The sequence below is a fragment of the Patella vulgata genome, chromosome 8 (assembly GCF_932274485.2).
Source record: "Patella vulgata chromosome 8, xgPatVulg1.2, whole genome shotgun sequence".
Classification (NCBI taxonomy): Eukaryota; Metazoa; Mollusca; class Gastropoda; family Patellidae; genus Patella; species Patella vulgata.
Genome location: NC_065886.2, coordinates 20,089,718 through 20,105,259, shown reverse-complemented (window position 1 = coordinate 20,105,259; position 15,542 = coordinate 20,089,718). Strand labels below are relative to the sequence as shown.

The window sequence follows — 15,542 nt, the reverse complement described above, 5'->3', positions numbered from 1 at the left end:
AAGTTGTCAACGTTAAAGTCCGTTGTATGGCTTTGTATTTATAATTGTTGAGTGTGTCATGCACTAGATGTCATGTCATAGCTATTGTTTATTAAACCCAGTATATCAACAAATACACCATGAAAAATGAGACTGCTGTGTATGTAATGATGATGTATCGAAAGAAACATTATGGAATGTGTTATCAGTAAATAAACTGTAAAAGATTGATATTATCTAGAATGAAAATATAAATTGTGTTGTTCTACTTAAGGGACTTAACTTTTATTTATATAAAATTACATCAGAATTAAGAAACCAATTTGAATTTTTTACATCCAATTTAACACAATGATATTTTTTGGAGATTTTCATATATTTTTTTTCAAACTTGCTTTGATTGTTTGGCAAATTTTAAGGAGAAGATACATCAAAATTCAGATGGAGGATTTACCACACAAACACTGAAGTATCTAACTTTCAGATAATGTTTCAAATAAATTTAGTTACTTAATAACTGGGGTTGCTTTGGTTTGTAAAATTGGTTTCTCATTGGGTTTAATTTGAAACTTACTGTTGGGCATGGGAATATTTATGACAAATGTTGCCAGGCTGTGAAGTGTGAATATACACTAACTGGCAGAATTTTCAAGGAAGGCAAGAATGTTATACTACAGTACTGCAGTGTTCTCAAAATCTGTCACTTCTGGATTATTCACAAGGTTTCTGTATTTATTAGGGTTCCTCATTTCTAGCTGTACAAGACGAAAAGCTTTTGAAAAAAAAAACAATGCCAGAAAGTTTTCAAAAAATGATTGTATGGAAATGAAATGGGGTTTAATGTCCTACTTTGCTCCACTGACTGGGCTAATGAAGACGGGGATATGCCATATAGTAAGTGTGCTACAAGGTAATTTTGTTCTGATAGCCGCACAACGGCCTACTCTTTATATCGAATTCCAACTGTCAAGAGGTCTTAAACATGCATGCCATCCAAATGACTAGATGTTTTCATTGCCAGGCCCCATCTTGCAGCACTGATAAGGGGAACGAACCACACTGAAAAATCACTGAGAACTTTCTCTGTCAACATCAAGCTCAAACCCCTGGTTAGTGAACCAGCATCTTACTCACTGTGACTCACACGATTGGATGGACAGGAGTGTTTAGAATAATCCTATTTAAAATGTGGGCCTATAAAAGTGAATCTAATATAATATCAAATATTATAGGTTTCATGTTAGATATTCTTGTAGGAATATTTGACAGTTCTATTTTTTAGATTTACTAGGTTTGTGCTAAAAGATCATGGCCAACTTATGCGTTCATATAATATTATTACAGGAAATTATACCACCATTACATAAGTTTATTTGTTCAGTTTAAGGAAGAATTAAAATAGTATGAATAATGTGTGTGGGCACATACAACAATGACTATTTAAAGGAAGTAGAATAAATAGATATGCATTGTTTGTTTTGTTTATGTTGTCATAAACAGATCAAAGTATATACTGTTACTATAACACTAATAGTGTTGTATTTAGGGCGGGAGGCCATTTGTTTACTGTTTATTATATAATTTACAAACCCAAATATATTATTTTCTACACAATTGGTATTATGACAGTTCAATATGTAGGTGTATCTAAAAATAGAATGGTTACATTCCTAAATTAGTCAATTTACCTAATATGGAGATAAAAAGTAGTCCGTTTTAAATCACCAGCTTATGTCATACCCTATTACTTTTAAATGTGGCATACCCTATTCAGTATGTTTAAATAGTGACTGATAGCCATTTTATAGACAAAGATACCCTCGAAAGCCACCCATATTTATGATAAAGAAATCTATATTAATTGCTTATTTAATAAAGTAATTTAATCTTGTTATCAGGCACACCATGTAATATTTAAACCTGCTATATATATAGTCTTTATGTAACATGGAGAATAAGAATCTCAACATGCTTGTTGAAATAACTAGATTTATTAACCAATACGAACATATCCCTGTAAATTCATCTTTTTATATTTCCTCACACTATGTCAGATTAGATTTGGTAAAAGAGGATATCAGTGGTCAATGGCAATTCTTGAAATATTGGTTTTAACTTTAGAATCTAACCACCACCGTTACTAAATGGGCATTTTGTTTGCCGACCACATATTATATTCTGGAAACATTATTTAGTCTAAAATTTATGATTAACCATAATTTCACCTTCAGCAGTCCTGACATAGTAAGCAAGAAATTAAATCCCATCAATATATCTATCAATATGTGTTGAAGTTTCTCCCAAGGAGGCTACCAAGTTAAAAGATCCAAAACATTTATAAATCTAAATTCAAGTATAAACCTGGAATCAACCCTATGGCATGCATAAATAACAAGCCTTATGATCTACAGTGCATGCATTAGACCAAATCATCTAGACAAACACAAACAGTAAATTGATTTTAAAATATTTATTACAAGTTGTAAGGTATATATCATTGATAGATGTAAATCATACAAATCAACCTTTCTTTCTCACTTCATCCTTCCTTTCATAATAAAACTTTCTTTACTTCTATCATAGACATTAAATAAAAATTCCTGGCTGGTATCAGCTGATATCTTTTTACATAGCATTAAACATTGTATGCCTGAATAAGTATGATGTATTCATTACTGCTCATAGTTCCAAGTAAAAGAAAACTATACAGTAAGTTGTCAATAAAGTTCCATACACTGCTCAGGTAGTGCACCCTTTTGTGAACTCATGCAAGAAATTGGTTCTCAGATCAAACCTGACCATTATCCTACAGGAGAACAATCAAGCAACAAATATTAGTAAGCAAGTTGTACCAGATATATCAGACACTATACAGTGTGTAATAAAATTGTATTTAATAGAGCATCAGTATTTTCCGCCATAAACTTTTGAGAATTTCTTGAGCTCGGCAATTATGAGCAGCAGTGAATCCACAGCATCATATCATACAACCCTAATAATTCACTAAATAATAAGTCTCTGTACAGTATAAGAAGGGGAAGGATACAACCGGTTTCAAACATGAGCAGACACAAACAGTTCTAATTAAGAGAGTAATGAATCCCAATTGGAACAGATCACAAAACTTAAACCTCACCCTACCTAAAATCTGAATCAGAGACAAGATTATCCAGTAGAACAATGACATATACAATACAAATAGTCTTTTGTTTACAGGTAATTTTTCCTACAATCAGGTGGTTTTACTTCTTTTTATCAAATCCCTTGCTTTTACTTCTCTATCAAAACTAATTTCAATTATCAAACACCAAATAACTGTCTTAAATGGACTTAAATTTTCCTTAAAAAAATATTCAAATTTTATTCTTTTCCAAATGAATTATAAACCATTTTGTTCACTTTTACAAAATAATTCAAGGATCTTTATCCAATAATGAATTTTAAATGACACTATTTTTTCGCATGAAGAGAAGATTTAATAATGCTGAATATAATGGACAGTTAACAATTTAAATATCAATCAAAGACTGATACATTCAAATAAAATATAATCAAAACTCACCATAATTTATAACAGTTCAAATGTCAATCAACATGACTGATACATTCAAATAAAATATAACCTAAACTGACCATAAATATTTTATATCATGCACTGAAAGAAATGATGATAGTAGGACAAAATACTGCAACAGATGATATAACTAACAGCACTACTGCAAAAACTATTATGTAGATACATTTAATTTAGTTGTCTATCATGGTTTTTACATCATTTCAACAAAATAATTAGTCCAGAAAAATAGTTTGTTTAGTGCAAAGATTTTAATTTAAAGTGATAAGAGTTTGTATCAACTTGCTGTTACATGAAACATTTTAACTTAATGTCACTACAAGGTACTATATACAAAATGATAAAATGATGCAGGTCTTTTACAAAATACAATAACTAAAGATGTGTATATAAATGGAGGAAATAGTTCAAATTTATATTCTTAATAAATTGTTAATCAAGTATTCTTTCTGATAAAAAAGAAATTGGAATTCACATAGAAAAAACTTTTCATTTTATAATATGAATTACTCAATACTTGTCAATGTCTTTGATAAATTTCCTCCAAATATACACAGGAATGTTAAATAATATCTTTTTGGTACAACTTAATTAACTGACATTCTAGATGGTTTCTAGCTTTAAATAAACACAACTATAACCTAATACATAGATAGCAAGCTATGCTCTGATCGAAAAAATGTACAGAACTAGTTGCTGCCTTGTTCCTATTATCCACAAATGGATAACATTACAATATAAGGGACTTTTCTTATCCGAGTGATTGAATATATTAAAAGTTTTATATTATCACTCATAAAAAGTATTTAAAAATACCTTATCTTTACAAAAATTAATAACCATTTAAAAGAAAATGTACCTGCATCTTACATATTTGTCTGTTCAGCTCTTTTGGAATAACCCTACATTAAAAGTATTAATTAATAAATTAATTAATATTTTTGCAGGAAGAAGAAAAGATAAATGGTTATTCATAAAGTACAGCTAAGAATTGTTTAACATAAAATCAGAAATATACTAACTGTTTTCGAAAAACATAATATAGTATCAATAAATCATACGCCTTCTATTAGTACATAGATAAAGAGCTGACAGTAAGATTATATATAAAACATACACATAATGAAAGACTTTAATATTTTTTAAATCTTTTCGAAAACATTTTGTTCCTTTTTTGAGATACTTTTTCTCACGATTTCTTGTGATTTTTTTGGTGAAGAAAAATGATAATGTTTTAAATTTTGATTACATAAAACATGATTTTTCCTCTTTTGTATTTAATACTTTATAAGATTATGATGAATAATGAATAAACTCAATAATAATGAAATGATAAATAAATGAATAACATACTAAGCAACTACATAATAATCTTTTTTTTTTAAATTAACAACAACAATTACTAGAAATTACAAAAATTAAAACAGAAGCTTTGTTTTAAAATCTTGAAAGTATACTAAAATAAACTTTAAAAAAAACAAATTTAATAAATAAAAACAGAAAATATTTATATATTTTTCTTGGCTTCCATCTACTTAACTTCCCCATAGGTAGCAGTTTAAAATAATGAGATAAAACAAAGGAATAAAAAGGTCTAGAGGTCTCAAGCATTTGTAATCTAATGGCATATGTATAGAATACTGCTTAATATTGGAATTACAACTGGTGCATATCAATATCACAAGATATTAATCATTATTCAGTATCGAAGTTATAAACATGGCTTTACAAAATATCAACATTATTTATTGGGGAAAATAAACAAATGAAATGATGATGACCTATAAACAAATGATTTACAATATTTTAATAAGTTGACATTTTGGAAACCTTGTCATATCTATGCTTCTTTTGATGGCTCTCATAATAAGCTTAATTGCACAGGGCTTTTTTCTATCTTATCAACTGCAGATATTCCTTTAAGCATTAATAACTTAATCTATATAGAGTAATGTTATTAAAATATATGTTCAGCCCAAATAAAAATAAATCCACCAGAGATAACACTAAATTTGAATTATTGAGAAGATCATGTGTTTAAATATATCTCTGCAAACTGTAATTTTAGACATCAATATTTATGAGTTAAATACATGTAAAATATTGGATTAGAATTGTATTTCTAGCAATCATCAAAAGCTACTATACTTATCTACATTATAATACATTATTACTATCAACAGCAATCGTTCATACCACATGTCTAAATCAGATTTATTCATAATGTGGCCCTCTACATTTGTTTTTTGATTAGCTAAAGCATATTGCAAATCATATATGATATACAGCTAATTATAACATATAATGCACACATAATTATGCTGTACAGTTTACACTTGACTGCTGTGCCATAGACTATGCTTGACAGTTGCCATACATTGACCAAGACAAACAGCTGTTTTCCACAAAAGATACTTGACAATTGTCTCACACTGAACAGACAAATCTTGTCAGCATTTCTATACTGACCAGACATGACAGTTGTTTTACACTACTATTGACAGTTGTCTTGCATAGCTGTGCTTGACAGTTGTCCGTCCATGTGCTTGACAGTTGTCAACATATATTTTGAACGAATCTAGAATAAACTATATAGAATAATGATCAACGATGAATGAAAATGGGTATAATGAAACTAGTTTGTACAAATTAGTTTGCACAAACAGTATGAACTGAGAATGTTTCCTCAGTGTTTTGGTGTAATTCTGAACTACAAGACCCGTGAATTGTTGGTATTTCCATTATATGATCTTCATTGTAGAGCCGTTTAATGCTGTCATATATATCATCATCATCATCAATCTGTTCTACCTTCCTTTTCTTAGATTTCTGTGGCAGGATCTTCTGATATGGTGTAACTGACATTCTGACAGAACTCAAATAACTGGCTATAACTTCTCTACAGTGAATCAACTTCTGATTATCAATCTGAAATAATAAAAATATCAAATAATTATAAAGTATGAAAATTTATCAGCAAGTAGGGACATGGTACTAATTTACATTTTATTCTTTTCAAATAAAGTTTCAAGGCATCAAATTATGGTTTCAAAGCATCAAATTACGGTTTGATGGCATCAAATTAAGGTTTCAAAGCATCAAATTACGGTTTCAAAGCATTGCGGTTTCAAAGCATCAAATTACGGTTTCAAAGCATCAAATTACGGTTTCAAGACATCAAATTAAGGTTTCAACTTTCAAGCATCAAATTAAGGTTTCAAGGCATCATATTATGATTTGAAGATATCATATTAAGGTTTCAAGACAACAAGGAAAGTATCTTAAGTATATGTAACAAAATTTCTGGCAAGGATAATCTTTATTTAAACATGCAGTAATTGCCTGTACAATAACTGAAAAGAAATTTCCCAAAATGGATTTAAGAAAACTTACATTAGTCATTTGCTGTAGTAAAGCAATAAGTGGAAACCAGGCTGATGTCATCTGCTCTAGTTCTAGACTTAACATAGACACAACAACTGTTATAGGTGGAAACATCAACAATCTATGTTGTCCTAGACATGTCAATAATTTACGTGTAATTATTGACATGTGACGTGACGGGGTCATGTCTTTCAGACCATCCAATAGATAGGGGTGGTGTTGAAGCAGCACAGTATGGATCTAAAATAAAACAATCATCAGTCTTTTATTTTAATTATCCATTTGACAAACATATTCATGAGCTATTTAACTTCTATAATTTTTTAGCCAACGTATTCATTAATCTCCATTCGAAATTCACATTCTTTCAAAATTAAATAATTCAAATATACCCCATCCATACCTGACCAGACAGGCACTGTAAGTCTTATAATTCTTGTCCCTTACACCCTAGTGAGTTTATATATGGTACTTACTATATGCAATGCATCAATGGATGAGGTCGTAGGTAAAGACCAGCACAATTTCTTCAAAATGACCAGCTCCATCCGTAAAATCTCGGACAATGAACATCCACATCCACTGATTCTAGCAAAACCCTGTGTGCTTGGGACAATCTATAACAGAAACAATAGATCAACATTAGTTTAAATACCCATATCTTTATACTAATAAAACTGTGTAAAATATCTAAAATTACCAATGCTAAAAGCAATGATTACTCCTAGTAGTATTCATTTTACAGATTGATGGATCAATTGATTTGAAAGTGCTTGAGAAACATTAAAAACACCACATTAAATGAAATGAAATTTAATGTCCCACTGGTCGCATCACTATAAATAATGATATATAAAAGATGTTAATATCAGTATACATGTATCATATCAAAGACCTAATATAAAACACACTTACATCATCTTCTTCCAATGTTTTGGCTGCTAGATAAAGACATGTAATAGTAACACAGCGCAGATATTTAGGGGGAACCTGTAAAGTACAATATATATAGGTACAAACATTTTACCATAGGATAGCAGAGTCATGAGTCTGGATCACATTATGTCTGTAACAGATGCACCTTGGCTCAGAACCAATACAGGAAGGTGCATCAATTTGAGATCTATTTATCCAGTTGAACTATGTACTTGTAATTAAAGGTACCTGTAATATTTCTGATTCAGATGTATTTATAGAGATAAATGTTCACATACCTTAACAAGACCAATAAATTTATCCAATATAGCAACAGCAGCACCAAATGTTTCTGGTGAAAATCGAAACTTGTTAAAAAGATTTAGCAACCATATCACACCTTCATTTCTATGTTCACTGGTTATCTGAAAATATACAAAAAATTATAATAAGTTGCTCAATTTCTATCCATAGACTTAAATAATAAAACATTTCTTGAGCATACCTTAGATGTCAGTCTTTTTAAGACATTGTTATAATAAAGATCTTGATAGGTTTGTATGGTAATTGATAAGGAACAAAACTGTTGATAATGAAGGAAGATTGAAATTTAGGATTCCCAACAACAAAACTGTTGATAATGAAGGAAGATTGAAATTTGGGATTCCCGACAACAAAACTATAGTTTTGTATTAATCTTTTAACTCTTACTGTGAAAATCCACAAATGCTCCAGTAAGCTATATATAGTGATATTTCATGCATGAGGCAGGATATGCTCACTATTATACCTTTCTGTCATGTTGTATTCAATGTTATCATAATTTACCTGCTTTATTTTAACATGTCAGAATTCATTAAAATGCAAGTCAAACAAGAATGTAAGCATATAAGTGAGTACACATTATTATTCTAGTCTTCTCATTTATTACATTGTACAAATAATTATTTGTATGCAACGCATGAACTCATATGCAACACATGAACTCATATGCAATGCATGAACTCATAAAGCTAGCCATATAAATAAGTTTGTTTTAGCAACATTATTTTATTCTTGAACTGTATGTTACTAAGGGCAAAATATAAGGCAGGCAGAAAAACCTGATCTTTCTACTGTTTTGAAATAAAGATATTAGAATTACTATTATCATCTGTCTATTCAGGTTTATATTTAAGTCAATATTTAAAAGTTACAAATAATCATAATGTAGATGAGTCATTAATTTTAATGACATATTATCTATTATTGAATTTTATAACAATGTGTACAATGTAGTGTATTATGTAAATAAGGAATGACATATAAACATGAGTGAAATGATGAATAACACATGTTCTCCATCTGTTACCGTGGTTATTAACAGTAATCGCTAGAATATTCTACATGTTGTTTGTTATTGTTTCTCAATACCAGTATCACCACTATACATATCAGTAATCATTTATAAATTAACACATAGTATATAATAACTATATATTAATGTACAGTCAGGGTGCCAACAATATTCTATCAACTAAATCTGGGCAGAGATTTTGTCAAGGTCACTACTGACTTATGATTAGGTATACAACCATGTATTATTTTCACCTCTAATAGATACCAGGGGTAAAGGGAAATGAGGTCAATAAAAATAGTGTAGAGAATTATATGTAGGTCAACACATAAACAACCTAAAAATTTCACCTCTATATAAATTTGCATTTGCTGGTGAATCAAATTATTCAATTTTGGCAATAATGGCCTTTTCAAGCCAAAAGTGAGGCTGATGTCCCCCACTGAAATCCCAAAATAAACAGATGACACATAACTAATTAGTAATTGCACATTTACCTTTTTCAAAAGTGTTGAGTAATCAAACTGAATATCTATACTTACTCTAAGCATAAAATGTTCACGATCAAACTCAGTCAAGCTTTGAAGTACCTGTTGTTTGTCACTCACCATAAATTAGATTCAAAGTTATATCTTGTCCCAAAGCATCGACCAATGAAATTGCTTAGCTCTGCTTAGCTTTAACGGGAAATATTAATCCTTGAACTCAGTAAAGACATTCGCTGAATAAACATCTATACCTCAATTAAAAGCACATTTGATATGTTCCAAAGTCTTGACCAATCAAATTGATTATCGCTACTTAGCCTAAGCAGAAAATTCTCATCATCGAACTTAAGTCAATGTATTAATATATACTCAAGAGTTTCACAATCTGGTTAAAACACAGATCCTATTTCGTTTCGTTTTTATAGTTCAAAGTTTCGTTTTACTTGTCTTTACTACACTTGGATCTGGAAGAGTTGTTATTTAACTTGTGTTCTGAATGGTGTCAGGGATAAGCCAATGAAACGGTCTGTTACGGCGAGCTTTGGGCGTGTTTTTCACGGAACTGTGGGTAATCCACTAGTAACATCAATGCTGATAGGTTAATCAAATGTCTGACGTCATAGGGTCATAAGTCAGTCTTTTGACCCCTGACGTGACCTATCGCTATAACTTGTCAGATCTTCATGTAGTGTAGGCCATCGAAAGTATAAAAAAAATAAAACGAAATATAGATCTGTATTTTAATCAGATTGAGAGTTTCATTGCTCTCACCCAATTAGAACCAAAGTTATTGGGTTCCAAAGCATCAACCAATCAAATCACTTATCTCTGCTTAATAACCCTAAGCAGAAAATGTTCATCTTCGAACTCTATCAAGGCATTCACCTAATAAACACCTACATTAAGTTTGAACAATCTAGATCAATTAGAAGGAAAGCTATTGTGTTCGAAAGAGAGTAACGGACAGACAAACAGTCGGATGGACCCCTTTTAATAGTCCCCTGCTTTCTTCATTATTTATATGCACATTTATCTTTTTTATAAAGTATCAAATCAACCAATTAAATTGGTTATTACTCTGCTTGACCACTGTCAAAGATATTGATCTAATGAATATTCTACCTCCATTACTGTAGAAGCAGTGTTGTTGTGTTTCAAAATTTCGATAAATCAAATTGTTGAACCAATTTTAATATGTCTCCTGCTTTCTCTGATAGAATGGGGACAACAAAAATATTGATGTCATTGTGAACAACCTGTTGTTCCAGTAGTATTAACAGTTCAATATTATTGTGGGGGTGTGTACATGTACATACGTCAGAATCCACTTACAAGATCAGTATTTTACAACATATGCTGCCAATCATTGCATTCTATTAATACTTATCAGAACTACATGTACGTGTGTCCCACCCCCACCAAAATAAAAATATTCAGTGCTTATAAAATACAAAAGTAACTTAATTGTCTTAGTATGAAATATTCTAATTAATTTCTTTTTATGTTCATATATGCAAGTATGTAAGCAATGTTCGAAACTCAGGACATAAGGTTTGAGGTCAGAAATTTCATACATGTACATATAGGTTCTCAATTAAAAAATAGACTTATTGATTACAAATCAATCAAATCAGAGAAATTACACATACATGTGTTGTGCATGTCTGATGGTATGGTACTCCACTGTTTATATGTATGTACAATGGATTGTCAGTGGCAGACATGTTTTCCTACAGTTTAAATCAGCCACAGGCCTTTTATTTATTTCAAAACCTGAATGCACATTTCAGAGAACGTACACAGCTTTTTGTCAAATTTATATTTTTATGGAAGTTTCTAGTGGAATTTTATAATTTTTTTATCACATTTCATGACTTTTTATGATTTTATCATTATCAAATATTATGATTTTTTTTTAAATAACTGCACTGACAGTAAATAACCTATCACTGGTCCATGAATTCGTGTTCAGCCAGTGGTATGTGGATAAGAATGTCCCACCAGTAGCACTGGTGGTATTAATTTGCATTGCAGTCACCTTCTCCATCTTCATACATGTATACACACATAACATTGACTGAACACTGTCAAATAGAAAATGAAAGAAAGATCAAGCTGGGGATTGCCTGGATGACTTTTTTTATTCACATTCGGATTTATTAGTATAGAAATTTATTATTGGGAGTAGCGATTTATGGTCAATTTTATATTTTGAAAATTTTTTGATAATTTTATGAGAAACAATGAAATTTTAAATTTTTATGATATTTTTTCATTTTATAACAAATGACCAAAATTTTATGAAAATATAAATGTTTTTATATTGCACATACGTAATCATATTCGAAAGAGCAGTCCCAGATTTTACTAGGTATAAGAGATTTACAAGTAAATGTTGATTCAATTATTCTAAAATAGTTGATTTCCATCGATTGTGTGAAAGTTTAAGTTTTAGATTATTGAGCAGTTTGGGAAATTATGGCTAAATTTTTTGAAAAGGTTACAAAAAGAAATTGTCCAAAAACAAGTATTCCAGACTGTATTATTTTTTATATCAGAAATATTTCATGAAAATATATACAAATGTACTTGCATAATACCAGGATAGAAGACATTCAAGTCAGATTAACTGTTTTATTTAAAAGCTGATAGGACTCATTATAAAAAAGAAAACAAAAATCCCAACTTTAGTCACAGTAACAATGTCCAAATATTCCCTAATAATTTTATACTGACGTAATTTTTATGTCTTAGCTACCATGTGATATGTTATTAATAGAGCCAAGTTGTAAGGCATCAAGATATACTTTGCCTCATAAAAATGAAGGTGCTGAAAACAGGTTTCTACTCTTGCAAGTTGCAATTAATATTAAAGATAGGCTAAATTGTTTAGCTATTTACTATAAGTTAGTATAAGACTTTATTGGGCCTACTCATCCACCAATAGATTCATTTGAGGTTATGACCCAGTTAACTCAACATGGGGTAAGCTGTTAAACAGGGCAGTATTTAGTGTTTGGGGGATAACCTTGAAATGATGAATTTTTGCACCAGTGTCATGAGCTGGTTTCACACATTTCTGTGACCTGTAAACTGGGGTTATAAATGTTTACATTATGCAATGGAATTTGTCAGTGTGCAATAAACATTGAATGGGTCATTAAATGTCAATGGAGGATGCAGTGTTTAGAGAGGCATGATAACAAAAAACACCTAGCATCTGTCAAACCAGTACTCTTAAAGGTGTTGATTGTTAACTTTTAACCCTTTTGGTTTGGGCAGGATGTTTGCACACATTTTAATCAAAGTTACTTGAGACCTCATTCTCCTGGTCTGGCACTTCATCCGAAAAGTCAAAATAAATAGATTTTAAGAAACATTCCATAATGATAATACATGTCAATGGAGGTATGCAAAACATATTCATATTTAATATGAATATACAATCTTCATAGTTTAAAATCGTACATGATTACTGAATTATATATCAATATATAAATCATGAATCATATTTTATGTTTTTCAGCTATGTTCAATGTGGGGTACATGTTTAACATATGATACATGTATGACCTACACAATACATATTACTATTTATAGAACTGTCAAATACAATCAGCTGATTAATGTATGAGTATAGTACTAAACATTATATAGGCCTACCTACATGTCATGTATACAGTATATAATAGATACTAAAATTATAGTCTGTACAAGTATAGACAATATAATAAAGATCAAGAATTGGTAGTCATACTGCTTTTCATGCAAATTGTATCCTTAGAAAAGAAGTCTTTGAGGACTTTATGAATGTTTACGTGCAGTCCACACACATGCTGTATTAAATATATTCTTATAAACTTAAAATAAATGATTTATGGGTTGTATAGGTACTATAACCCTAAAGCTACAACCTACATGTATATTAACATCCTATCAGACCAAAAATACACAAAACTTGCCTTAGGCACTAACCTATATAGTATCAAACCATAAATGTATGCTAAATGCATGTATGTATTTCTTTCAGAAAACTTATCAAATTACAATTATTTTCTTTTACAATTTGAGAACAATGTTTTCTAGAGCATGAATTTAATGTTATGAAATTTATTTTTACTGATTAAAATTAGGACTTACTGTTTACATTTTTTCATTATGAAAAGTCTGAAGATTGCAACCATTTTAGGATCTTTCAAATGGATAGCAACACCAATGAATTTATTTAGAAATGAAATGGGATTTAATGCCCTACCCTTCTGCTCCGACTGGACTATTAATGAAGACGGGGAATTTATTTATAACATTTCAATCCATTCACCTTTATCAACTACAGATACATGCAGCTTTGAAATCCAGGTTGTTGTTATTCCTAAAGTAGTGATTTTCAATGAGATAAACCACAGGTCAGCATCAAATTTTGAACCTCATGGGCCACTCTGGTAAATGGCAACAAAGTGTTTAATGGTTTGAATTATATTTTGGTATAAAATGCTCATATGTAACTATATTTACCATATCTGTTGGTTTATATTCAATTGGTTTCCAATTTTTTTGCTCTTTGTTAATAGCCTCCCCTAATAGCCGCGCTAGTGATCTAGCAGTCATACCACTGTGAAGTTTCATCCCTGCTTGTAACACCACCCACACACCACAACACCTAAAAATATATTTTACAAAAGATAAAGTCAACAAAATGTCAGACAGCATTTTTGATTCAGTTTGATATCTAGTATACTTGATGTTTAATTCTACATTTTTTTTTTTCTACCTTTGTTTTACCATGGGCCTTACATAATAAGATGTGGTCATATGGCCATAATTCACTTTGGTCAAAATGGTCATAATATTAATAGCCAAAACCTTTGGTCAATATATTTTACAACACATTAATTTTTCTATATAATTATACATTTTTTGGAAATTTTTCTTTAAAAAATTGAAATTCACCAATATATTTTTATCTGTTCATATTTTTTTAAACTAAAAATCCCAAGATATCCTTATCATGTTTTGACATTTAAAATATCTTGACCCAGTTCTTGTATTCCCTAAAAAATAAATCCTGTTTTCTTATCTAGATTTACGTTTCAAAAAAGAAAAGATGTTGGCCTAATTCATTATTTTTTCTTTCGAGGGTAGTGACTTAAAATGATATGGATATAACTAAATTTAATAATTGCAGAATAAGTGGCTCACTGAATTTTGCTGACTGGGGTTTCAAAAAGAAGTCCGTAATATTCTGTTGTCGGCCATTATTACAAGCAGAATAAAGGGAACGATAGCTTGAAATAAAAGCATAAACTATGAATACTGGCCAGTTTTGTCGCTATCGTGGACGTTTGCATACTATTTCCTTTGATAAAAGCAAAAAGAGCGTTCAGTATTTACTGGGATAATCTGCAAATATTTCCGACTGATGGAAATTCACATAGCCAGTTGCAGTTTCTATGTATTTTGTACAATATTCTAGGTCATTCCATCTCGCAATTTAGTTTCAATGTCAAAACTCAATTTTATGATGAAAGCAGTATGTAACCTTACCTCGGAGAATTCTCGGTAAATGTTGGAGGAAAAGGACACAATGCCGTCCATTAAACGCCGTTCCTTTTCTTCTAGCACATCTTGAATTAAGTTGTTTAGTTTCACCCGAAAAAAGGATCTAAAATTGACGTAATGAAAGCGATTCTGCGTGTGCTATAAATAGAAACAACATAATCACGGTATATTCACTGATGGAAATATTACTGCGCGCTGTCAAAATCTCTGGGCCCCTACATCAGTTTTTCCTTTTCTGTTCTGTTTCAGCAAATATTGGATACAGACAGAAACACTTTCGTATAATTCATACAGTACATTTAAGTAC

The 15,542-nt window shown here is 30.4% G+C and overlaps 1 protein-coding gene across 1 annotated transcript; it reads right to left on the bottom strand.

Moving 5' to 3' along the window:
* Positions 1 to 2,434: 2,434 nt before the first annotated feature.
* Positions 2,435 to 15,396, bottom strand: LOC126830843 (cyclin-I). The gene is made up of 7 exons (XM_050561281.2): positions 15,221 to 15,396; positions 14,192 to 14,336; positions 8,152 to 8,277; positions 7,853 to 7,927; positions 7,414 to 7,554; positions 6,947 to 7,177; positions 2,435 to 6,481 (listed from the first exon to the last, which is right to left on the bottom strand). The coding sequence occupies exons 2-7, from the start codon at positions 14,300 to 14,302 to the stop codon at positions 6,203 to 6,205; spliced, it is 963 nt and encodes a 320-aa protein (XP_050417238.1). The 5' UTR covers positions 14,303 to 14,336; positions 15,221 to 15,396; the 3' UTR covers positions 2,435 to 6,202.
* Between the last annotated feature and the right edge of the window lie 146 nt (positions 15,397 to 15,542).